Source organism: Spermophilus citellus (genome assembly GCF_964194105.1).
Source record: "Spermophilus citellus genome assembly, chromosome: 10".
NCBI lineage: Eukaryota > Metazoa > Chordata > Mammalia > Rodentia > Sciuridae > Spermophilus > Spermophilus citellus.
The window spans coordinates 82,855,916-82,883,217 of NC_138197.1; the positions used below are offsets into that span (position 1 = coordinate 82,855,916).

The 27,302-nt window shown below is 33.0% G+C and overlaps 1 protein-coding gene across 6 annotated transcripts in view; it reads left to right on the forward strand.

Moving 5' to 3' along the window:
- Positions 1-27,027, forward strand: part of MON2 (MON2 homolog, regulator of endosome-to-Golgi trafficking) — a 112,381-nt gene extending 85,354 nt beyond the window's left edge. For 4 of the 6 annotated variants that reach the window (XM_081309961.1, XM_081309963.1, XM_081309964.1 and 1 more), the window contains 8 exons: positions 387-404; positions 692-820; positions 6,223-6,413; positions 10,293-10,353; positions 11,444-11,567; positions 15,401-15,608; positions 18,354-18,436; positions 19,423-23,470. In XM_081309961.1, coding sequence (XP_081166087.1) covers positions 387-404; positions 692-820; positions 6,223-6,413; positions 10,293-10,353; positions 11,444-11,567; positions 15,401-15,608; positions 18,354-18,436; positions 19,423-19,586 — 978 coding nt within the window. In that variant the 3' untranslated portion in view covers positions 19,587-23,470. Of the gene's footprint in view, positions 1-386; positions 405-691; positions 821-6,222; positions 6,414-10,292; positions 10,354-11,443; positions 11,568-15,400; positions 15,609-18,353; positions 18,437-19,422; positions 23,471-24,394 lie in introns of those variants that run through there. The other 2 variants (XR_014024070.1, XM_081309962.1) reach the window with 2 other exon arrangements.
- Positions 27,028-27,302: the final 275 nt, after the last annotated feature.

Below are 27,302 nucleotides of genomic sequence, written 5' to 3' on the forward strand. Positions count from 1 at the left end.
ATGTTTCTTGAAAAAGGGTAAATTCCTTGGAACCTTTTTCTTGGTTGCCCTATCGCACTACAAAGCAGCTTTTAAACCCCTAAGCCTAATCTTATCTAAAATAGATATTTACAATACAAAATGAAGAAATATGTGTGTACTGAATAAGAAGTTGTCTATTACTGGTGTGAAATTTAGTTGGATTTTATGTAAAACATTTTTATAGCAATAGTCAAATTTTGACTTCATTTGGGCTTAGGGGAAAAGTCAATTTCTAAATGCATGCATATGCTGATTTTGTTCACCCAACATAAAAAAATTATAGTTTATATAGTCCAAAAAGTAGTTTTAATATGTATTAACTTTTCTCATTCTATTTGTCTTGCAACACAATGGAATCACAATAGATCCAACTATTTGCACCGGTGAGTTAAAGTTCCTAAAATTGTCCTAACCTATTGGCAACAAATTAAGTATGTATTTCCCAGTTCTTCATAGAAATGCTCTCTGCTTTTTCCAATAGTGTTAATTTTTGCCTGGCTAAAAATTATTTTTTCATTTAGCACATATCTCTTCGAGAACTTTGCATGTAATGTGATCTGACTTAAGACCAAGGCCTGAACTTTAAGACAAAACTTTTTTTTGTTTTTAAAACAACATAATTTTCTTTAATCCCATTTTTTTAACTCTCTGTGAAAATATTACTTTCTAGGCGGAATGGGTAGCCTTGAATTATGTACCATTTGCTGAAAGGTCTTTAGAAGTAGTTGTGGATTTATACCAAAAAACAGCCTGTCATAAAGCAGTGGTGAATGAGAAAGTTCTACAGAATATTATTAAGGTATTTTTTTTCATTTCTATACTTTTATGACTATATCACTGAAATTACTCTTTAGGTAATAGCATTATATTGGGATAAATGAAAAATACTTCTTATTGTTTATTTAATAACATGTCCTCAACATTCGTGAATTGTATTTAGCAAGCCATTTTTCTAAACCATGAGGTCTTTTTAATGAAACATTTAAGAACAAGTGTGCAGACTGGCGGTTATAGCTCAGTTGTAAAGTTCTTGCCTAGCTCACATGAGGCCCTGGGTTTAATCCCCAGAACTGCAAAAAAAAAAAAAAAAAAAAGAGAGAGAAAAAGAAAAAGAAAGAAAAAAAGTGTGCAGTAGATTTGGTAGATTTGTTACAGTTTTTAAATTTTGCCATGTAACACAATGATAATCCTGTCTCTTAAGACAGTATATATACCTCAACCCTCAATGTTGACTAGTGTTCAGGGAGAAATTAACAATGTAGACCATTAGTTTAATGATCATGTAGACTGTTTTTAAAAGTCAGTTCCTTAGTGTGTGAACAATGATTTTTAAAATTTATCTCTTGTTGACTGTGTCTCATTCCTTGTATTTCATCTTTCCCCTTCTATTTTGTTTTTTTTGTTGTTGTTGTTTTTGTTTGTTTGTTTATTTTTTTGTGTGTGTGATACTGGGGATTGAACCCCAGGCCTTGAATATGCTAGGCAAACAGGCTATCACTGACACTCCCAACCCTCCCCTCTATTTTGAAGAACAAACCTGACAGATTTCTTCCCTAGCCTGTGGATATACCTTCTGTTTACTAAATAAATACAGACCAGTTTACTTTCTTCCATCAAGAAAGATGGTCTTTCTCTGTTCCTTCTCTTGCTTTTGGCTTCTTCCTAACTTTTTTTTTTTTTTGGTGATTCTTTCTGCATCTTATACATCCTGCGAAAAATGATTAAGCCTTTTATACTACAAGAACTTTCTCTTGCTGGACGCTGTAGTATGTATGCATGCTGGAGACCCTGTCTCAAAATAAAACATAAAGAGGGCTGGAGATGTGGGTTAGTGGTTAAGCACCTCTGGGTTCAATCCCTAGTACCCAAAAAAACAAAAACAAAAAAACTTTCTCTTAACTCTACTTCCTTGTTGTGACCAGTACAGGTATTAATTCAGAAATCTAGAGGCAATGGGGATTGAGAAAAGAAAAACACATAGAGAGAGAAAGGTGGGACCAGTGGTGGAACACTGTCCTCTGATGGACAAACAGTAACCCAGAGATAAGCTCAGCATGTTTATTAAATAAGTTTTATCATTAAAAATTATTTGTGGGCTGGGATTGTGGCTCAGTGGTAGAGCATTTGCCTAGCACATGCGAGGCCCTGGGTTCAATCCTCAGCACCACATAAAAATAAATTTATAAAATAAAGATATCTAAAAAAAAAAAAAAGTTATTTGTGGGAAAATTTCTGCAAAGCACACAGACTAAAGGACCCAGCACTGATGAGATATTAGTGTTATCTTGTTGTGCTCAGAATTCTCTATCCTGCCTGGCGCAGTGATGCATACCTGTAATTCCAGCAGCTTGGGAGGCTGAGACAGGAGGATCACAAGTTCAAAGCCAACCTCAGCAACAGTGAGGTAACTAAGCAACTCAGTGAGACCCTGTCTCTAAATAAAATACAAAGAAAGGCTGGGGATGTGACTCAGTGGTCAAGTGCCCCTGAGTTCAATCCCCTGTACCCTGCGCCCCACACCCCCCCCCCCAAAAAAAAAAAATCTCTATCTCTGGGAGCTGGTGCCTGAGCTCAAGGTCCAGACTGATACAACTTCATGCCTTTGCACAGAGCCACTTCAGGCGTCATCATAGCAACTGGGCAATCTTGACCTGTGTCTTTGCACAGAAAGTTCCCAGCACAAATACAGCCGTGATGTAGTCAGAGATCGGGATCCAAGTCACCACTTTCCATACGTCCTACACAAATTGCCGTCCTCTTTTTGCTTTCCTTTATTTCCAAATCCCATATGACAACTTGTGGCCTTCATCTAGCCACCACTTACTCTTACTACATGTTGGCTTATGTCCATATTACTCTATAGAAACTGATTTCTGAAGTGGTAGAAAACCAAATTTTCAAATCTGTTGTTTTCTTACTCTTTATCTTCTTTATAGAATGGGAATACTTCGGCTCTACCTTCTTAAATTTCTTTTTTCCCCTGAATTTTGTGATACTTCTTTCTATTCCTCAACACATATCTCCCAAAACTCTCCCTTCATTCTTCATTTTTTGAACATATTTTTAAGCATTTCTATGTACCAGGTACTATCTAAATACTGGAGATTATAAAAATGTAGATAAGTTCTTATGTAATAAATGATAGAGTATGCTGAGTGCTAAGTGAAGACCATAGAGTAAAGGTCACTTTTATTCAGGTAGACCTTACTTCAAATAGTGTCTGCTGTTTACTTCTTGCCTTTTGAGTTTGGGCAAATGAATTTATTTGAGAGTGTTTCTTATCTGTGACAGGATAATTGCAATATTACTTACATGTCCTAACTATAGCAAAGAGAATTTGTTGAACATTTAATGATGCTTGTCTTGCCAAATAGTCAATGCTAAGTAAAAAAATTATTTCCTACCACAGACAAATAATTGAACCGCTGAGAGGATTTGGGATAGGATTAACAGAAATGACACTTGGAGGAGTGAGAGTTTGCTAAAACAGACAGGGAGGCATTTTAGCTAAATTAAGATGATGGAATATTTTCAAGAAATCTAGAGAAATTCCGTTTAGATAGGTCATGGAACCCGGAATAAGTCTGAAAAGGTACCTGCAGGTTTTAAAAATCATCATAATATCAGACTTTATTTTTCAATCATTGAAAGCTCAAACACTGAGGAATGCCATTACATCATCAGTGGTTTGGTTTTTGTTTGCAGTACTAGAGAGTCTTATGCATGCTTAGCAAGTACTTTACAAGCTATATTGCCAGCCCTTATTATTTTATTTTGTGGCAGCATCTCTAAGTTGCTCAGGATGGCCTCAAATCATCTGCCTTAGTATCCCAAGTAGCTGGAGTTACACAGTTTGTATTTTTAAAGGAATTAAATGATCCCTTTTCTGTACTCTCAAACACTTTGTTGATACCACTTCTTACTTCATTATATTGTGTTTAATTGGACAATGCTCTTTTTTTCTTAGAAATTGGATACCTGTGATGTCCGAAACTAAATTTCCCAGTTCAGTATGCATTTACTGAGCATACACCGTTGTACACTTATTGTACACTTACTCCTGTATTATTTCTTTAAACATTCTAAGAAATAAGATGTTCCAGTTGAATAGATCAACTGTGCTTAATATTCAATAAGATATTAATTGCAGAAGTCTATCATAATTTTCTTTTATCTAAATTTGAGTTATGAAATGTTTACTGAAAATGATCTGTGTGGCATTTAGTATTCCTTTGGTTACAAATCACATACAGTCAGACTCTGATTAGCTTTAGCAATAAAGAGAATTTTCAGTATGCTTAATTAGAAAATTCAAAGATAGAGGACTTTAGGACTGGTTGATCCAGTGGTTTAACAGTATCATTAAAACTCAAATTTCTTTCTCTGTTTTGCTTTCTAAGGGTTGAGTATATCCTAACTGTGTTTCTCCACATATCCAGTAAAAGGATTGTGTGTGTGAGCACATAAATACATGTACACACAGTTTTTTACCACATTCTTAAATTATTAAAATTAATGTTAGAAGATGGACCAGCTTTGGTCCCATACCCATTTTGTGGGTGGAGGGGGTACCAGGAATTGAACCCAGAGGCTCTTAACCACTGAGCCACATCCCCAGCCTTTTTTTACATTTTATTTAGAGATAGGGTCTCACTGAGTTCCTTAGGGCCTCATTAAGTTGCTAAGGCTGGCTTTGAACTCAAAATCCTCCCACCTCAGCCTCCCAAGCTGCTGATATTACAGGTGTGTGCCACTATGCCCAGTCTGTACCCATTCTTGAACCAGTTCACATGGACAGGGAAGCGACATGTTTTGATTATCTTATTAACTTAAGCATGTCTTTACCTGAATTCCCAACCTGGAAGTGGAGATAGCTCCTCAGAAAAGAAATAGGTTTTGTGGAAGTACATGCATGGGAAAGCAGTAAGTAGATTCTGAGTAGACTAATATCTGTTCTTGGAGGCCTGTTTCATGCAAATAGGCAATGATTCATACATTAAATTGGGTGGCAGAGGATGACACTAGGTATTATATCCTTGAAATATAAAAATTTATCTCTTAGAATTTTTTATGTAAAAGCTGAATTTTATCTCTAACGCAGATTATTTAAGGTGATACCAAATTTCTAGTGATTGATCCTCTGGGATAGTTTGCCATAATAGTTTTGTCAGTCTAGTCTTCTAATTGCTGAAAGAACTATGACCCAAAAAGTTCATTCTCAATCACCAAATTATTTATACAAAAGCCATTTTTTTGAAAAATTGACCAATTTTTTAAAAGAGTCTTAACATCTTGGGCACTATACATAACTCAGATGCTCTACTCCTGTACTTTTGATAGTCAAAGGTAAGTCATATTAATTGAATTTTCAGTTTCATTAAAATATTTGGAAAAGAAAGATACATAAAAATATTAGAATGGAATATAAAATTCAAAGAATTTTAGAGATAAAACTTCAAAGTAATGACATTTTAGGTTATGTTTTCTCTCCCCTAACCATTAATGGAAAAATATAAGCAGTATTAACCTCTTTTGGATGGGGGAGCCACATCAATGAAATTACTTTTCTCTTAGAACAAAAATGGTATGATTTTCTAAATCCATAGTGTCAAGTTGAGAAAAAGTGCAAAATTGTAAGTTTCTTACTCTTTAACTTTTTAAATAATAACCCCCTTTTTTATAATGACAAACTGAAATTCAGGGCGGGGGCTGTGGCTCATCAGTAGTGTACTTGCCTGGCATGTGTGAGGCACTGGATTCTATTCTCAGCACCACATATAAATAAATAAAATAAAGGTCTATCAACAACTAAAAATATATATATTTTTAAAAACCCTGAAATTCGAAACCTTATTTCTTTAGAGTTATTGTTTAGAGGATAAAGACAGGATTTTAAAGTACATCTTTTGAATTTGAGGGTGTAGGACTCGGTGGAAAAATATGTGCTTTTAGCACCACAATCCCCAGCATCCAAAATAAATAAATAATATGTTTTTAATAATTAAATAATATATTTTTTCGGAATTAGATTTGAGGACCATGTTTGAGACTCTGCCTTTCTAAAAAAATAACATCTTCTCTGACTGAAAATACCTATGCTATTATTTTTCTCTCTGCTTTAGTATTTTGTTCTTAAGTAATTTATTAAGTTGTATGTGTGTGTTTTAATTAATACTTATCTTAGACTATCTTTATTTTCAGGCTCTTAGAGTTCCTCTCAGTTTGAAGTATTCCTGCCCTTCTGAAAGCACATGGAAGCTAGCAGTATCTTCACTCCTCAAAGTTCTTTCTATTGGGCTACCTGTTGCCCGACAGCATGCTTCTTCTGGAAAATTTGACAGTATGTGGCCAGAACTAGCCAACACTTTTGAAGACTTTCTTTTTACTAAAAGGTCAGCTCATTTATTTAAAAGATTAAGACAATTTTTCAGAAATTGGCACATGATATATGCAGTTGCTCTAAAACCATGTTGTTTTTTCAATAACAAAGTAATTGATTAGTAGATTGTTAGACTATATATAAAACATGGCTGGGTTCCGCATTTATCCACTAAGTACATTATCCATGGTCAGTGGTATTTTTTTGCTTTTTGCAATGTTTTGTAAGACAGGAATCATACATATAAGACCATATGAGTGCAACATAATTAAGGAATTATGATTTTTAACTTAATGAAACTAAGAAGATTGATTTTTTTTTAATCTGAGCCCCACTTGGTGTTACAAGAGGAAAATTATTTTAGAAAATCAGTGTCTTCTATGTTGATATATTCTTGAATTCTTTAACTGATTTATACATATTAAGCCTCCACGAATAATCATATCTTTTTCCATGATATTCCTCCATTTTTTGATCTGTAAGCTGCTTTGCAAAGTAATCTAATAACAAAAAAAATACAAGTAAAATCAAAATCAACTTGAAGAAAAGAAAGGCTTTGGACCTCATTAAGGGGTGTTATAAGTAAATAATTTAAATAAGAAAAAGGGTAACAGAATTGAAAAACATAGGGACTGTAATCTGGTAGACACTTCAGGTCTATTAGAAATTCATTCAGCCAAACTTTTAATACCAAAACATGGTACTTATTCTAGTGTACACAGTGGGCTATCAGGAAATCATACAATTTATGGTCTGTATTTAGTACATTAAAAATCACTAAGTACTAAGTTGGGCACAGTAGCATATGCCTGTAACTCCAGGTACTTGAGTGACTGAGGCAGGAATATTGCTTGAACCTAGTAGTTAGGGCCAGCCTGTACAACACAGCAAAACCATGTGTCTTAAGAAAAATTACTAAGTACTATCCAAAACAGTTGAACACACATATTTATACAAAAATTTGTATGCTAGTATTCACTGCAGCATTATTTATAATAGCCAAAAAACGAGAACAACCCAAATATCTGTCAGCTGATGAATGGATAAATTTAGTGTGGTTTATTTATACAACAGAATGCTATTCAGCCATAAAAAGGACTGAAATAATAAAATAAAAGGACTGATGCATGCTATTAACATGGATGAACTTTCAAAGTATGCCAGGTGGGAAGAAACCAGACCCAAAATGTCATATATTGTACGTTTCATTTATGTGATGTATCCAGAATAGGCAAATCCATAGAAATAGAAAGTAAATTATTTGTTTCCAGGAGTCAGAGAAGGGAGAAAATGGGGAGTGACTGCTACTGGGTACAGTTGATAAAAATGTTCTGGATTTTAAATGGTGATAGTTGTACAATTTTATGAATATGCTGAAAATCACTAAATTCTATACTTTAAAAGGATGAATTTGATTACATGTGACTCCTATCTCAATAAAAAATTTAATATACCATACAGAGAGAATTTGATAAAAAGTACAAATAATACTATATCAGTTTGAAGGTTTTTTTGTTTTTGTTTTTGTTTTTTTAATTTTTAGATAAAATCCTAGAAAATAATTTGTTAAAAATTGCTGTACTCTTGGGCTGAGGCTGTAGCTCAGTGGCAGAGCACTTGCCTAGCATGTGTGAGGCACTGGGTTCTAGCCTTAGCACCACATAAAAATAAATAAAAACATTCTGTCCATCTACACCTACAAAAAAATTTTTTAAAAAAATAATGTGCTCTTTAAATGCAGAGAATTTAAGTCTTATATAGGCAATTTTTATCTACAGTATTGTGATTAAGAGGAGTAAAATTTTCAGTTATTAGTCTTGTTTGTACCTCTCCTCTCTTACATTTTATGTGACAACCCAGTCTGGTATTTCTGATACATGATGCAAATAGCATTAATATTATTTGTGTGTGTTCCCGATAAGATGGATGTATATATGGTGTGTGTGTGTGTGTGTGTGTGTGTGTGTGTGTGTGTGTGTGTGTGTTGGTTGAGGTACTGGGAATTGAACTCAGAACTCCACACATGCTACTCAATCACTGAGCTACGTGCCTAGCCCCTTTTCATTTTGCAACAGTGTCTCACTAAGTTGCTGAGGCTGCCCTGGAACTTGGAATCCTCCTGCCACAACCTCCTGAGTAGTTTGATCGATTACAGGCATGCTCTTCTGTGCAAGGCTTATTTTTTTTTAATTAGTAACCCATCATTAATTATCTCCACCATTATCACAGATCTTTTAGTATGACTATAGACATGTACATTCCTTGGTTGTAACTTAGAATTAAACAAATTTTATCTAGAGATACAGATAGGATTTGTGAAGCTAATTTGCTGGTAGTGGTTATAAAATTCCTGCCATTGGTTTAGGTTTGGGTTCATGTCTTTGTAATTTTTTTCCTCTAGTTCCTACTACTAGATTATAGAGTTAGTTGAGGACTTGTACACTAGAATGTAAGTTCCATAACACCTGGACTGAGTCTGTCTTGTTCACAACTGGATCTTGAACACCAAGAATATAATACCTGATACAAAGTAGTTGGTGCTCAGCAAATATTTGTTGAATGAAAAATGTGGAAATCATGCAACCAAGGTCCACTCCCATATGTCCTAGGTACAGAACTGTAAATACCTCTAAACCCAAGTGTACTATCATTATTGTTATATTACAACATAAAAGAGAACAGTATAGGCTTAAATATCAGATAAATCAGGTTCAGATTGTAGCCTTGTGGTCTTGGGCATGTTACTGACCATTTGAAGCCCCGGTTTTCTCTTGATTAAAGGATAATTATAATACTGCATGGGATTGCTGTGGGAACGTGAGATTAATACAAATAAAGCTCTTATTATAATGTCTAATTTTAGCCATCATTATTATTGTAATAATACTATCCTATTCTCAGCAGTTTTTTAAAACTGTTATTGTATTTTTTATACCTTTATTTTTATTCGTTTATTTTTATGTGGTGCTGAGGATAGAACCCAGTGCCTCATACATGCTAGGCAAGCACTCTACCATGGAGTCACAACCCCAGCCCCTTTCAGCAGTTTTAAATAGTTAATATTTCACTGTTTATGTTCATGACCATTTTATTATTCATTCATGTGAGCCAGAGTCTGAAATTCCCATTTGTTTTCTCAGAATTATTTATTTCCTCTGTTATTGTTGAAATAATTATATGCTTTATAAATTCTGAATTAGCCCTCCTCTTTGCAATTGTTCTCTTTTTTTGTATAGAACTTTAATACATTATATTTATTACACACTAATGATTTAATTTGTCTCTGAGTAAATAATTCAGCAGCTTGACCCGGGCTCTCTTAAGTCACTGCCTTAAGTGAATTCAGATACCATTACGATAATTTTTACTGCAGTTGCAGATGAGGCAATATCTTTACCTTTCTTTCTTTTTCATAGTACTGAAAGAAGTTTAGTGCTACCGGTTTTTAATTTGGAATTGGACCAAAGTGGGTTTTTTTTTAGTGTTTCTGTAATTTAAAAAAATTTTTTTAAATATTTTTTATTTGTTCTAATTAGTTATCATGAAAGTAGAATGCATTTTGACCCATCATACATAAATGGAGTATAACTTCTCATTTGTCTGGTTGTACATTCTGTAGACTTACACAGGTCATGTAATCATCTATGCACACAGGGTAATAATTGGACCAAGTGTTTTTATAGTTAAGAGTTTTTATATTTGTAATTAGCCTAGTTTTTAAAATATTTAACAATGTTAATTAGAAATAGTATTCTTTGACATAAATAACAATGTCCCAACCTGGGTGGAAAGATATAATTTTTTATCATTTGAGTACTGTTTATCTATTTTCTGTTTGTTTTTCCAGGGACTATTTTACTATTAAAAACCTGGTATTTTGTTTGTTTTTTAGCATACCTCCAGATAATCTCTCTATTCAAGAGTTTCAAAGAAATGAAAATATTGATGTTGAGGTGAGGAAGCTATTTAAAACGTTTTTCTGTGATCATTTGTGAAAACCAAATAGTAGAAATATTGAAGTTATAAAATTGCTAACAGAATAAGGTAAATAGGTTAAGACTGAACCTAAAAGTATTAAAACTCTTACAGATTAAAGGTTGATTTTTAAAGCACTGACATTCTAAAAATGATCCCTTACGATTTCTTATAGTCTTTTGCTATATGAATGTTGTCTATCCATTTAATAAGTTTATTAAAAAGCAGGTTGATTCACTAAAATAAATCCATAAGTGAACATGTATGTGTATTTAAATGTTTATTCTGTAATTTGGCATGCCAGGTATCTATATTTCAGATCAGTGACTTGCTTAGTGTTTTTTCATTTTTAACCAGCTGTACATACAGCTTGCAGAATTATTAAGGCAATAGTTTTTTTAATAATACATTTTGAGGATTATAAATGGAATTTGAAGAAGCAGTTTTTTTAGCTATGGATGTTTTGTTGATGGCCTTTTGGGATCTTTTTTCTTTAAGTTAGAGGAACTTTTAAATAAATAAAGTTATTTTAAAATGTACATTTAAAAAGCATAGGCATCATCACATATATATATAAAACATTGCCTTTTTGACATTACTGTGTTAATACTTATGTGAATTTTTCTTTTTCTTTAGAGGACAAAATAATAAGCTGTATGTTAGAAATAAATTATTTGATCAAAATGAAAACAAGTAAATTCTCTTATAGCTCATAGTTTCTCATTGTAAGAAGGTGATTTAAATCTTAATTTGGGATATTTTATTCTAATATGGGTAAGTTTCATATGCTGGCTATTTTCTTTCTATAGCTCTCCTTATAGTTATGCGGAAGATCAACATGAATCCAAATGATGGCATAGTAAATAGTTATAGTATTGACTGTTTTGATAGATGAGGGAAACAGACTAGTTATCAAGTACAGTAAACCTAAAAAATGTTTATATACTAATATTAGGAGGGTTCTTTAACTGATTTCCTTTCAAAATAAATTTTAAAATTTACTCTAGAAGTTATGAGTTAGTCTCTTTCAAGAAGAAAAAATGCATTTGAATTTTTTCTTTTTTTTAGGTAGTTCAGCTTATTAGCACTGAGATACTACCTTATGCCAATTTTATTCCTAAGGAATTTGTTGGTCAGATAATGACTATGCTTAACAAGGGCTCCATACATTCTCAGTCTTCTTCATTTACAGGTATGTTATTTTAATGATTTTTTTTTTTATTTTTAGGTGTTAGAAAGTCATATAAAATGTTTACTCTCTGTAGTAAATATAAATTGGAGACTGGTAGGGTAATTTTTAGGAAGGTAATATAGAACATTAAACCTTATGAGGAAAAATGTAAATATTCTGTGGTATAGTTACATTTGTAAAATGATTAATTAAATGACCTAGCACTTATGTAATCTGATATAGACGTAGAGGCTGACCACAGTTACCAGTTTTGTGAGGTCATGGATGCCACTTATTATTTTGGTTAACTTCTTTTAACTCTCACTTCTGTCATTTTTTAAATGAAAATATTAATACTAACCTCTCAGAACTATGAATTACAGAATTAGTCCATATGGGAGGGAAAAACATGATACCTTAAATATTTATTAAGGGAACATTTAATGAATGACTGCTGTATACAAAATACTATTCTGTTATTCTTCAAAATATTTCTTTGAGGATAGGTATTGTGATATTATAGAAGGGGAAAGGGATTCAGTATGGTTGAAAAAATTGCCCACAATCTTAAGGCTGGAGGCCAAGTTCATACTAAAAAGAACTGTGTGCTTCTTTCTATCCCATCATTGTACCTTATTTGGGAGGTGATATATAAGTTGGTTTTTGGTATTTTTTAAAAATCTAAACCTCTGCTTAAGTCTTAAATGTAATTGTGGCATCCCAATGTATTTTTTCAGCATGATTATTTAAAAATTGTAAATTTATGCAGTGTATATTCTTAATCCGCAGAATTTATTGGAGTTGTGACTAGTATTTTGTGCTGAGTACTTTAAAGAACATTTATATATGCAGTCTGACCACTAGATGTCTCTCATACAGCTTACTTTACAAACTTGTTTTTTCCTAGCCCTAACAATTTTAAAAGCTAACCTGGGAACTTGCAGGTTTAACAAACATGAGACTCTCAGAGAAAAAAAATTTAAAGTCCATTTATAATGTAATCATCTGCAATCCCAGCTACTCAGGAGGCTGAGATAGGAGGATTGCAAGTTTGAGGCTAAACTCAGCAATTTAGAGAGGCCCTAAGCAACCTCGTGAGAATCTGTCTCGAAATAAAAAGTAAAATGGGCTGGGGATGTAACTCAGTGGTAGAGTACCCTTAAATTCAATCCCTGGTACAAATTAATTAATTAATACATTTATAATATTTTAAATTATATTATATTTATAATCGTATTATAATATAGTTCTATATATATCTGTATCCAGGCCTGGTGGTAACATACTTGTTATACCAGCTACTCAGGAGACTGAAGCAGGAAGATTGCAAGTTCAAGGCCATCCTGGGCAATGTAGTGAGACCTGTCTCAAAATTAAAAACAAAAGAATGAGGATTTAGCCCAGTAGAGAGTGCTACTGAATTTAATTCCCAGTACCCCGCCCCATACACACAAAAGGTGTGTGTACACACAAACACACACACGTATAATCTTTAATAAAATGCATTAAGAATTAGGTATAAATATCCTAAGCTAATTGAGGGCTGAGTTACCAAGTATTCTTTTTGTAGCAGTTTCTTATACTATCTATTCATAGTACTAAATGTACCAAGATAAGAAAGCTACATGGACATCTTTCCAGATATTTTTGCCATAAGACACAAATATCTTCTGAGCTTTAACTTGTATCTTTTTTAAAAAACATATACACACAAAGTCATTCCTTGCTAAACAAGGCCCACCTATAAGTAAAGAAGTCTCAGTGCTCATATTGGTTCTCCATTCTTAAGTATGACCTGACATCCACAATTCACAGACAGAAAAGAGAAAGACCAAAATAAATGAAAAGGGAAGAAAAGAAACTGTGAAAGTGGGGAACAATAGCACATGCCTGTAGTCCCAGTAAGTCAAATGACTGACACAGGAGGATTACAAGTTCATAACCAGCCACAGCAACTTAGGAACCCTGTCTCAAAAAATAAAAAGAACTGGGGGATGTAGCATTACAGTGATCAAGCACCCCTTGATCTAGCACACACAACCCCACCCCCACCAGGAAAAAAAATAGAAACTGGGAAGAAACAGATAAATGCATAGCCGTAGAAAACATAAGAACACAATAATAATTAGGATCGTTGAAGGGATAAGATTTTTATAATCACGAAACAAAAAATGTTATGAAAAAGGAACAATAAGAACTCAAACACTAAAAATATTGTAGCTGAAATAAATTTAGTGAATGTTGGCAGAAAAAAATTAAGGAAATCATCAATAACATAAAGTAAAAACAAAATGAACAACATAAGCAAAAAGAAAGGAAACAAATCCAGGCAGTCAAACATCAGACAGCAGATCTTCCAAAAGGAAAGAACAAAGAAATCTAGGACAGGAAATTGTCAAAGAAATAAACTGAAGAAATAGAGCTACATATTTAAAATGGTCACTTAATACCCCAAATCATGAAGTCAGACAAAAGACCTTCAATAAGGCATGCCATCAAAAATATCAAAATACCTAGGATAAACAAAAGATCCTTAAAGATCTCAGGAAGAAAAAATTCCAAAATAGCATTAGAATTCTTAGTAGCAATACTGGATGCTAAAAACATGAAACAGTGGATGTTTTTTAATTATTATTATTATTTTTTGGCAGTATTGGGGATTGGTTGGTCCCCTGGCCTCAGGCATGCTAGGCAAGCACTCAGTTGAGCTACACCCTTAGCCCTTGAAGCAGTGGTTTTAGAATTGTAAATGAAAAGGATTTTAACATGAAGTTTCTTACCCAGGCACACTGTTGGATAAGTATTAATACAGAACACTAATTCTCAAATTTTAGCATGTATTATAATGGAGGACAAGCTGTACTTCCAGATTTACTTCTGCAGTATGACCGGAGTAGGAATCACATTTCTAACAAATTCTCTTGTGATGCTGATGTTGTTAGGAACCACACTTTGAGTATTACAGTAAAATGATGACATTTTCCAGAAGTATAAGGTCTCAAAATTTTTTTTGTCCATTCAGTCTTTCTTAGGAAGCTACTGTGCTGCGTGAGCCAGGCACGGTGGCACTCACTTGTAATCCTAGCAGTTCAGGAGGCTGAGGCAGGAGGATTGCAAGTTCAAAGCCAGCCTTAGCAACTTAGTGAGGCCCTAAGCAATTTAGCAAGACCCTGTCTCAAAATAAAAAATAAAAAGGGCTGATGATGTAGTTCAGTGGTAAAGCACCCCTGGACTCAAATCCCCAGTACCACCAAAAACGAACAACCCCACAAACATCCATGAAAACAAAGAAGTAAGCAAAGACAATGATGTGAGATCTAGGAAATAAGATATAAAAGGAGGATGGATGAAATTGGTTCCCAGGGTGTTGGCCAAAGACTACTTTTAGATCACCACTAAATAGCATGATTGGAAGACAAAACTAGTCCAGACTGGAAAAAGAAGTCATCTTCCAAACATGATGTTGCCAAGAGAGGGGAGGAGAGAGTGATTATTGCATTTGGCCCACAGAAAATTGTTTTATTTAGAAGTATTTTTATAGTGCTGTTGAATGATATAAAAAAACTTAGATAAGAAAATTGGTGAATAGAAGAAGTGACATGGGGTAGATGGTTTGCCTTATTTTTAATCTTGCAAGGGGGAAAACTGTTCATTTTATATAAATATATATATATGCATTATATGTATACACACATATATATGTACGTGTGTGTGTGTGTGTGATTAGTTATAGGTTGGTCATAAATACTTTTTCTGAGACTGAGAATTTCTTTACATTTCTAGTTTGGTAGAGTTGTTATTGATGTATATTAATTTGACATTTTATTAACCATCAAAAATTGTTAACTTTGCAGAAGCAGAGATTGATATTCGTTTGAGAGAAGAATTTTCTAAAATGTGTTTTGAAACACTGCTCCAGTTTTCCTTCAGTAATAAAGTCACAACACCTCAAGAAGGCTACATCTCACGAATGGCACTCTCAGTGCTTTTAAAAAGGTCTCAGGATGTACTACATCGCTATATAGAGGATGAAAGATTAAGTGGTAAATGCCCTCTTCCAAGGTGTGTTTTTTATTAAAGGAAATGTACTTATGTCATGATTATTAATAAAAAATACCAAAAAACAAAAATAAAAAAGATAACTCTGAAAACCAAGTGTTTTCTTAAGTGATCTGAACTAAGGATGTTCATAGTTTTATTTATTCCATACAGTGTAAATATTCATAGGTTTTTCTGCAGATAACATTAATGTGTTTTATTATGGGGTGGTTTTTTGGACCCTTTGTGGAGGTTAAGGTACTATGTGAAGTATGTACTAATTTACCTTTTTGAATCTGAAAAAAAAAATTGAATTCCTAAATATGTCTTCTACCAAAGATTTCTAGATAGAAATGTATAAGGACATGATCTTATTTCTCTAAAGTGAAGATAAATTACATTCTAGAAATATGTTTGTTTTATAGTCATTTCTAGGTTTCTCTCTATATCAACTATTTATATCTTAGATTTTTTTTTATCTAGTCTGTATATATATATAAGCCCATGATCCCAAACTGATCTCTTTCTCATCTATCCCAGTTCTGTCAGTAGAAGGGGCTCTAGGCCTTTCTGCTAAGCCAAAGCTAATCAAAATTGGTATACAGACCAGAATTCATCAAAAGATGCAATCATAAATTAGGGTAGACACCAGGCATGGTGGTGCATGCCTGTAATCCCAGAGGCTTGGGAAGCTGAGGCAGGAAATGGATTGAAACTCTATATTTTAGAAAGGAAGGAAATGTTGGATTGCAACTCTATTTTTTAAATATAAAAATTAGAGCTTAAATCAAAGTGAATGAAGCAGACAGAAAATAATGTGGGAGGACAAAGTTATCAAAGTTAGGAAAGAGTCAAGAAAATCACTGTGACTTCCATCTCATAAATTACCATAGGAGAGGCAAATCACTTGCCTTAAATTTTTGTGTACATTCTTATTTACTTATAATAAATTTCAAGCTTTTTATATGTATTACTAAATTGCTTACCAGAGGTTTATATTTATGTCTGGAAATTTACATTTTCCAGAAGTGTATGTATGAATATCCTTTCCTCAGTTTTTAGCATTTTAAAATGGTTTACCAGTTTATCATTTATTTCATCTTTTTCTAGTTGATCAATGAAAAAGAGCCATATAATAGCTTACCTTTTTATTTAATTACTAATGCTTATTAGCCATTCATAAATCTTCTTTTATAGCTCAGCATATTTTGAAATTTCTAGAACATAAATTATAAATCTTCACATTTAAATTTAAATGAAAGAACATTGTAAAGACAGGTATTAGTAATTTAGTTATGGGCATGATTAAAAATTGGTAATCAAAATTGATTTCTGAAGTGTATTTAGAAATACAGAAATAAAGTTGCTTTGAGTGGGCTATTTTATTTATTAGATTATAATATATTGATTTCAGAAATCATATTTTCCTTTATGTTTTTATGTTCTGAGTATTTAACTATTACCTTTAAATTGACCTTATTTATGGATGTCCTGGCGTTATATTGTGTCATTCTGTTTGTTGCAGTATTATTAAATTTTCTAAAAAGCTATACTGCGGCACAATAAAATACTTTCTATGCCTACAAAAAGGACTTAAAATAGTACCATGTTTTGGTATTAGAAAGGTCCTATCTATAAAATGAAAACAAACTCATGTCAGGAATAAGTGGGGGCAATGGGGACTATAAAGCAGAAGAGGTTTATTTCTTTCAGGAGAAACAAGCTATTCTTGTTGGTCCTGTACTCCTAGGTTCATTCTTTGTTGCTAATGTCTCCATATAGTGCTACCTTAGGGTTAATTTCTAGCATGTTTCTTGTTTATTAGAAAATTAAGTGTCATTGCAATTTATCTACCTCCCTCCCTCCCTCTCTCCCTTCCTTCCTTCCTATTGGTACTGAGTATTTAACCTAGGGGCACTTAACTACTTGAGCCACATCCTAGCCCTTTTTTATTTTTTATTTTGAGACAGAGTCAGACTAAGTTGCTTAGGGCCTTGCTAAGTTGCTGAAGCTGGCTTTGACTTTGTGGTCCTTCTGCCACATTCTCCTGAGTCACTAGGATTACCCATATGGCCACTCTGCCTAGCATATCATTGCTATTTCGAATGTGCTTTTAACAGCCTGGTAAAATATATGCCAAGTGGTAAGTGTATTCTATTTCCATTTAATTTTTGGCAAATTTCTTATACTAATTAATTAACAACAATGAAAAACTCTTGTAAAGATGTTTTAAAATCACATTATAAAGTATTTTAAGTAGTGCCAGGCATGGTGGCCTACGCCTGTAATCCAAGTGTCTCATGAGGCTGAGGCAGGAAGATCTCAAGTTCAAAGCCAGCCTTAGCAAAAGTGAGGCGCTAAGCACCTCAGTGAGATCCTGTCTCTAAATAGGGCTGGGGATGTGTTTGAGTGCCCCTGAGTTTAATCCCCAGTATCTCTACCTCCAAAATTTAAGTATTTACATGAAATATTTTATAAATAAATTTAGATTTGCATGAGTAGTTTGCCCCTTTTAAATTGATAATTTATAGTAAGAATAGCTACTAATCAAATTTGCACACTGAAATATACATATTTATATGTACTTATTATTTAAATAATATATGAAATGACTTTTCCTTTTGTAATAATTTTAAATTAACATTAACTTTTAATTACATTGTGTTCAGTATTTTTCTGAAGTACATCTGTGTGTACAGACCTTGAAGACACACAGTATTCACAGTATATTTTAAAATCTTGATGGAAATAATTTCTCATTTCTTTTAGACAACAAGTAACGGAAATCATATTTGTTTTAAAAGCAGTCAGTACTCTCATTGATTCACTTAAGAAAACTCAGCCTGAGAATGGTAAGTGCTTAGAAACTCAGTTATGCTAAAATTCATAGCATTTATGTTCTATTTATGATATACTTTTGTGTTAGATTTTAGGACTAGACTTTATTTTCTCCCCTTCTCATGACAACAAAACATTAAGTCCATTAGGTTGTCAACTAAGTTAATTTAATTCATAATGGGATTTTTTTTTTTTTTGGTCTTTAAAAAAATCTAAATTGGTTTGAATTCAGGGTGTTGCATGGACAATTCATATTTCATAAATTTTTAATGTAGAAGATCATTAACGTTGGGGTGATAGGTGAATGGAGGACTTTCATCTTCTATTTTTACTGATTTTATAAACAGAAGCTGTATAAATAACTTAAAGTTATTTTCACAGTGCTTTCTCACTTGTTTTCCTTTCTGATAGTCATTCCTTTCCAGTCCATTCTTTTTTTTTTTTTTTTTTTTTTTTTTTTTGGTACTGGGGATTGAACTCAGGAGAACTCAATCATTGAGCCGTATCCCCAGCCCTATTTTGTATTTTATTAAGAGACAGGGTCTCACTGTGCTTAGCACCTTGCTTTTTTGTGTGTTCCTATAATAAACCAAGAGTCTATTGACTTTTCATCTGGCTATCTAGGTGGGTTTCAATGTTTATAAGTTTTTATTAAATGATGAATGTAAGGTTTCCCAGAAGATGACTGGAATAGACTCTTTAAACTTCCTAGACCAGTGGTGTTTAGCCTTTTGTTTTTGACTTCTGTTAAGCTGCAAAATTCTTTTTACAAATGAAATGTGATATGGATTCCTAACATAAAAACAGATAAAAGCAGAACAGCTCTAGTCTGACTTTCCACACCCTTACCAATACCCTTCCTCTTTCCTTTTTTGCACCTCTATCCTGAGAAAGCTTCTTTTTGGGAAAACAGATTTAATGAACAGGTCAGCATTTTCTAAGATGTATACTAATAAGTGACCTTTATGATGAATGATATTTTATTCTTTTTACATTACAGTTGATGGAAATACCTGGGCACAAGTAATTGCCTTGTACCCAACTTTAGTAGAATGCATCACCTGCTCATCTTCAGAAGTCTGCTCTGCACTTAAAGAGGCACTGGTACCCTTTAAGGATTTCATGCAACCACCAGCATCCAAAGTACAAAATGGAGAATCTTGACCAGCTACAATACATTTGAAGGAAGAAAAATATCCTAAAGATTGTTTGCTTCTGAGTCTTCTGTAAGAAGGACATTTCTTACTACAAATGATTCTTGGCAACTGTTGTTTGCCTCCTTTGAATTGTAATTACCTGAATTCAGTAATTCATATTACAAGCTTACACATCAACAAAGGCTCATGAATGAGTAGCAGTGCAAGCCTTTAATAAATTAAACTGATGGAAGGGATCAGTTAATGCTATAACATAGCTGCTACCATATCTTCAGTTGGTGATTTAAAAGTGAGCTTATGTACAGTTTGTGGTGTATGTGTTAATGATGTACTTTTTAAAAAGAAAAGATATTTCAATTCTGTCAGATTTATTAGGCTGGTGTTTTTGCACCCTTTTTCAGGTACAAAATTGTACTAAAATTTTATGCAAGATTGTACTGTAACATTCCATATTATCTACAACCAGCCTTTGTAAACAAAGGGAACTGATATACTTGTGTGTATAATAAATGGTACAGTTCTGTATAAAATAGTTGAATTTATTGTTTAAATTTTAAAAATATTGATAATGTTAAATGCTTGAAGCTCTATTAATTCAAAATTATTTGCTCACCTTTTTTCTTTAATTTGCCTTCTTATGCAGCAAATAAGTTTACCATGTAAATCATACAGTTAGCTTCTTGTTTATTTTATATGTATTGTTAGTGACCATTAACATCCAACTAGAAAGGTCATGTGAACACAACAGCAGATAGTCTATGACCTGCTGATTTTGCAACTTTGAAATATAGGTTATTAACCTAATACATTGAGATAATTATAGCACTATGACTCCATCATACCTCATTTATTTAAATCTCTCTCCAAACTTTCACTTAAGTCTGTCTGTTTTTATATTTGCTGTCTTTTAAAGACTTTTCATATTTTATATTTCTACTGATTTTTTTCCTGTGACTAACATTTGTCACTGTCTTTGAATTATTACCCAGACAAGATTTCAGATTTCCCAAAATTTTGCCTGGGAGATTTTGTTCATTTCAGTGCTTCATTTTGTAATGTTTTCACGAGAAGGAAAATAACTATAGTAACCCACATGTAAAAAATGTGTGTATGTATTTCAAAACAATGACAAGTGTATTTTTGGAAATAGACAAACATTTAGAAGTATAGTAAACTTACTGTCTTGGAGTAAAATGCTAGTTTTTATTTCACTCTCCTATCCTAGTGAAGAAGAAAAGTGCTCTTGAGTACATTAACTTGTTTCTTTAAAAACTGACCTAGCTCACTGTATTTTTTATTTAATGTATTATGCTATTATAATATTTTTCTTCTGAGTTAAATTTTCATAATCACTTATGTGAAAACATGAAGATGTTTAAAACAAATGATTATTCATAAGAAATAATAATGGTCTTGGTATTATTTTAGTGTACTGGAAGGATTTTTTATTTTAATAGAATTTATAAATTTCAGCCCCTCTAGAATAATCTTAAAACTGCAAGGAGATGTTAGAATTGAGTAATGAAGGGAATGCAATTTGGGGGTCTCTTGTAATTGTGTAATTATTTAATTTGCACTATTATCTGTAAACATGGTAAGGTCTAGTTTTTGAGGGAAGGTGTTTATATGAATCAGTGAATTTCTATTTTATTATTTCACCTGATATTAAGGTAAAATATGGCTTTTCATAGATTTTACTTTCAGCATTTTCCTTAAAGTTGTGGGGAAAAAAAATTACCCAAACTTAATTTTCTATATTTGAATAGGTTAAGTTGGGAATTTAAAAAGTATGAATATCTTGATAAAGTATTGAAGTGGAATAACAAGGGTAGTATACCATTTTAGTAACATGTTAAAAATATTGCCATGAATTTACATGAAGTAAAAATGTCTATTTTTGAGAAATAACAGATCAATTGCATTCAGAATGATTGTTCTCCAGTGAAGGTTAAATATGAGTGAAGGATATACAGCATACATTTATATAAACTGAATAGTTTGAGCTAATACTGTTTAACTTTCAATACTAGGACCATGCCCTGCTGTTCAGGACACATTAATGTGATGAATGTGTTAATACCGTAATCAGTGAAAGTCTTAGTGTCAAGCATGTGAGCTGCCCCCTGGGTAGAATAATTGACAGACCTTTTCCCCCAGCATATCTCCTACAGCTAGCTCTCCAGGAGTCACTGATAGCGATTCATGCTCTTGAGGCAAGCTTTCCTCTAGACTGTATTTTTCAAAAATATCCGGACTCCAGGGAGGTTAACACATTGACCTGGCCTTATTAGTGTGAATTGGGTTCTTTAGAAGAACTAGGTTGTATAAAATTGCTAGATGCCAAGAGATTCAAAAAGGAAGCTCCCAAAACTATGTTCATTTTGTTGCACAAGTAAGCCTGTTAACTAGTCCTTGAAATAGTACTAATAATGTTCTCTGGGATATATATTAGAAATACAAAGTATTTAAAGCCTCACATAATCACTTTTTGTCACTGACAAGGCCTGTGTTGTAGATTGATGAACAATAGGCAACAATTGGATGATTAATGAGGTTCTTTTCTATTTTGTTCTTTATAAACAAACAGTTTTTAAATAGATTGATTTTCAGTTTCCAACAATGTTAGCACTGCCAAGAAAGAAAAGTTCGTTTTGTAGTGTCTTATTTAGGATTTCTTTTTAACTAGTGTTAAAAGTTTTATTAATTTTATTGCATATATTCATGAGTAACATTTACTAGGAGCCTGTTTGATGCCATAAGGGGAAAAAATGCTATGAAGTCTGACTTTAAGACTTTATTTTTAATTTTATTATATAAATAGCTAACTTCTATGTTGTTTCTCTCCTGTTTTTCTCCCTGTGGTTATTGATTCCAATTTTGCTATATTCTTTAAAGAATGTCAGAGAAGGAAGAGATGAACAAGTTAGTGATATATTTTATCATGGATGATTAACATTTCCTTTAAGTAGCAGGCCAAAAACAACTGTTATATGTTCTTTCTCATATAACCTTGAGTATTTTGTTCATTATCACAATTTGGTACCACTAGTCCTAGGTGAAAAGATCCAAATTTAAAAATTGAGGGTGAGGTAGCATAAATTATTGAACAGAACTAGGAAACAACTGAAAAGTATAGTATGCATTAATGAAGTGGTTATTATTACATCGATGTCAGTGAAGGGCAGTGTGGTTATTGTATAATGGCTAATACATCCTCCATATAGAATAATTTAGATAGGTAACTAAATCCTTAAAAAGACTGCTTGCTATATAGGGGGATCTTTCTAGCCAAGGCAGAATACTTTCAGGAATGAACCTACCTTTGATTACTACAGAAATTAACTGGAAATGTAGAAACCCTGGAATGGATCAAAGTCTGGACCCAAAATATTGTGGTCTATAGTATTTTTGTTTTTGTTTTATTTTTGATAAAACTACCAAAAATGTGTACAGAAGTGGTCTCTTTGGAAGCCTTGCTAGCGGCCTAATATGTTCCTTAGATTTCCACTTAGTAGATTTGGCATTTTGGCAGATATGTATAATGTATTATATTTTACTATGCTTAGTGTTGCTGGATCATATTTATTTACATTATTAGTGAATTTTGCTTTTTTTAAAAAATCACCATTTGTGAGAAGAACAAGAATTCATATCACATGGTGTGTCACCAACTTATATTTAGTGGGTAAATAGTTTTTTAATATTTCATGACCATTTGGATTAAATTTTTTTGTACTTCTGGAAAGTAGAGTGATGCTTTCATTTTGAATGAAAAGTTTTTATAGATTGGAAAAAGAAAACTAATATCATTATGTCTTGAATTGTGTGCATACCACTTCAGATGGGGTTAGATAAAATAAATTTCCTATAAATTTAGTAATTCAGAATATACCAGCAGTGTGTTTTTTTTTTTTTAAAAGACATGCCACGAGTCCTTTTGTGAATCTGAATACACTTAGTAATTTTGGCTAATTGAAGGCAGTGAAGCTGAGGTTCTGCCTATTCTTTGACTTTTAGCAGTATATTAACTTCTCAAGATTCTCTTTCTTTTTCTTTTAACAGTACTGGCTATTAAACTCAGGGGTTGTACCTGCCAGGCAAGTGCTCTACCACTGAGCAACATTCCCAGACCTTTTCTTTTATTATTTTGAGACAGAGTCTCAGTAAGTTCTTGATACAAGCCTTGGACTTGTGATCCTCCTGCCTCAGCCTGTGGAGTTGCTTGGGATTACAGCCATGTACCATTGTGTCTGGCTCTGTTTCTTATTTCTAAAGCAGATATTATAAGTTGCTACTTTTTAAAGAAGAAATGCATAATTTGAGTTTGAAATTGATTTCATAATAATCTTAGGGTAATTATTCAGGTCATTTGATAAATGTACCACTATATTCTAACGTTTTTGTCATCCCCCTCCTCCCCGGCCCACCATAGGCATCTTTTCTTTTTTTCTTTTTTCTTTATTTCTTTTTTTTTTTTTAATGTGTTTACCTTTTCCTCTTACTTTCTTCTGGCTTTTCTCTTTTCATTTTTTTATTCTCTGCCTCTTCTCATTCTGTTCTTCCTTTAATTCACTTCTCAGTTGACCATAAGTAGCAGAACTATTAATGGTAGAACCACAGTTCACTACCTAATAAGATTTTGTAAGTCCTTCCACTTTGCCCACTATGCTTAGTGTTAATTGCTTAGTGTTAAATAGAAGAACTTTAACTTGTTCTTCATTTTGCAAAAAATGAAGTTCCCCTGCCATTTCAAAATAGAAGAATAAGATAAAGTAATTGGTGACTATAGCTTCTACTGTCTTTCTGAATCCACAGGATGCTCACAAAATGGGATTCTATAAACATGAGGGATGTAACTGCTAAATTTGGAAACGATCATGTCTTTGCTGTGATGTGAATATAGAGAGATGATGCCACTTTTCTCAAGGAGGAATATTTAAAATCTATTGACTTGAGGGGTTTTTGTGTGCCTGTGTTTTGTTGTTGTTTTTTTTTTTCTTTTGGGAGAAGGTTGTTTTGTTTTTTAAAGATAGGTGCTTTGAACTGTTTTAGATTTATGTTGTCCAAATATTACTTATTGATTGATAATATTTGCACTGTCTACTTTGAGGACGGATTTGAGGCAGCCTATTGTCCCTATATTTCATCCATTTGTTTTTCTGTTGCAAAGTAGTAATTTTGTGGAACACCTAGGACACCTAGTTCTTATCTCTGAATCTTTCTATACTATCCATATGCTTGTTGCTTATGTTTATGCAGAGGTCAATTAAAACATTCCCAGTTATGCTATGGGATTGATTCTAGTCCATCAAGTAAGAAAAAGGAAAATATTGAGTTTTGAGAACATTTTTAGTTGCTGCAAATGATGTTACCTTAAATTATATTTTAGACTAAAAGTCAATTAATAGAGCAGCCAAGAAAGATCTCCTAAGCCATGCCTTTTGCAATTTTGAAAACAATTGCAATATATTAACAAGTACTTTTTTGTATGAAGCTTTACTAGATGGAGAAAAATTCCAAAGCTACACTATTTCAGGCTTATTCTTTTTATCTAAATAAATAAATAAAATATTAAGCTGTAGCCCCAACTGTGCAAATTTTGTTTGCTTTCCTGTTTTTACTACCTCTGTCACAATTTTAACACCTAGCATACAACCCCCATCTCTTAAGGCAGTTACCATATGGTGTTTATGTCAGAGGATACATTTATCTAATTTTGTGAGATTCTGTTTCAGTTCCCAACACAGTTCTTAAAAGTATTGCCACTGTTGTACTTTTTCCTGATAATTTTTACATTGTTGATGTGTATCAGCTACATATTATAATCATGAAAGTCTTTGGGCTTCAAACTGAAATGTTCTTTGTAGTCGAGGATATATTTTTCAAAAAGCTACATTGTCATAATGGTAATTGTATATATAGATCCTGAATTTCTTTTACAGTTACTAGCATGATTCTAGGTTTTTATTTATGTGCCAGCAGAACTCGTTTTCTCATTATAATATAAAATCATAATTTCTTTGATAATGTACCTTCAGATTTGATCATTGATTCATTTTTCTTTACTATCTTTTGTTTGCTTTCTCATCCCCATTAATTCTAGACATTATTGACACCCCACATTATTTGACTGTTTAAAGACAATAGTAATTCAGGTGTTGCACATCTGTAATCCCAATTACTTAGGTGGCTAAGGCAGGAGGATCACAAGTTCCAGGCTAATTCAGTCAATTCAGGATGTACTGAGAAAAAGGGTGGTGGTGGGGACTTTTATAAACCAAGTCTGGAGCCAGACTGGTTAACTTCAAGTCACAGCTCTTTTATTTACCAGATATATGACCTGAGCAATTTAGTTAACTTGTTTTGGTTTTCTCATTTATGAAATAGAGTTAATAGTGATATTAACTATTGTTTATTGGAATATAAAGAGTGTTATAAAGCATTGGGCCTGGCACATGGTAAGTTTTAAGTAGTAAGAAACATTTGGCACACATAATTCAAGAAATATGCAAAAAACCCATAACTTCTCATGCCATAATAGGAACTAATTATTCCTTTTACTGGACAACCACCAACTATTAAGAATCTACTGTGTGTTCTTTATTATGTCCTTGTTGATATGTGACAAAGTCATTAGGGGATCTTACTTGCTGCTCATAGCTAGTTGGGGGAACCACATGCCAAAAATAATAATACAAGGGTATATCAAGAATAGATTTGTCATTAACAACATTTTAGCTCTGATTTTGTGTTAAGTATTGAGTTATTAGTCTCTTCCCTTATGGAGGTCACACTATAAACATGAGGGATGCAACTGCTAAATTTGGAAACGATCAAATTTAACAAATGTTAGATGACCTTTAACAAATGTCCAAAGTACAAAGAAAGACAAGCTTAGATTAATATGGGATCATAAAATAAGGAAACTTAGCCTAGTCATCTGTGGTTCAGGTTACTATTGCTATTAGTGTTCAACAGAAAAATCAATAAAGAAATGAAAGAGATGGGCATGGCAAAGACTTCAGGAGGCTGAGGCAGGAAGATCTCTAGTTCAAGGCCAACTTCAGCAACTTGAGCCCTAAGCAACTTAGCAAGAACTTGTCCCCCCACCAAAAAAAAAAAAAAAAAAAAGGAAAGAAAAGAGGGCTGGGGGTGTAGCTTAATGGTGAAGGGCCTCTGGGTTTAGTTCCCAGTATCAAAAAGAAAAAATAGAAGAATGAAAGAATCAGTGGTGGAGACAGAACTTAAAATGAACCTTAGAAGCTCAGTGGCTTTCCAGTGGGTCTAAAGGATATTGGAGGGTATTTTCGCAAGTAAAAGTGAGAAGGCACATCTGAAATAAGAGGAAACTGATAATGCACTTTGGTTTGTAAAACAGGTCGGCTGTGAGAGATTGAGGCTCAATCATGAAATTCCTTGAAAGCTAAGCAGAATACTGTGTAGCAAGGTTTGATATTTTTAAGAATAAATACTGAAACTAAGGAAGAAAAACATCTTTAAGTTATAAGCAGGATAGAGTATAGGAAATAGGGAGGAGAGAAATCTAAGGCCTTCCAATTTTCCTGCTGAGGTGATGATAAAGATTAGCTGAAGGTGGTCACATGCAAAGAATGCTTAGACTCCCACATATTACAGGTGGAGAAAAACAGAGTTGATGATGATAGCACACTGTGGATGATGAGTATACTGATGTCAGCATTGTAAAAAACAGGTTAATTGTGGA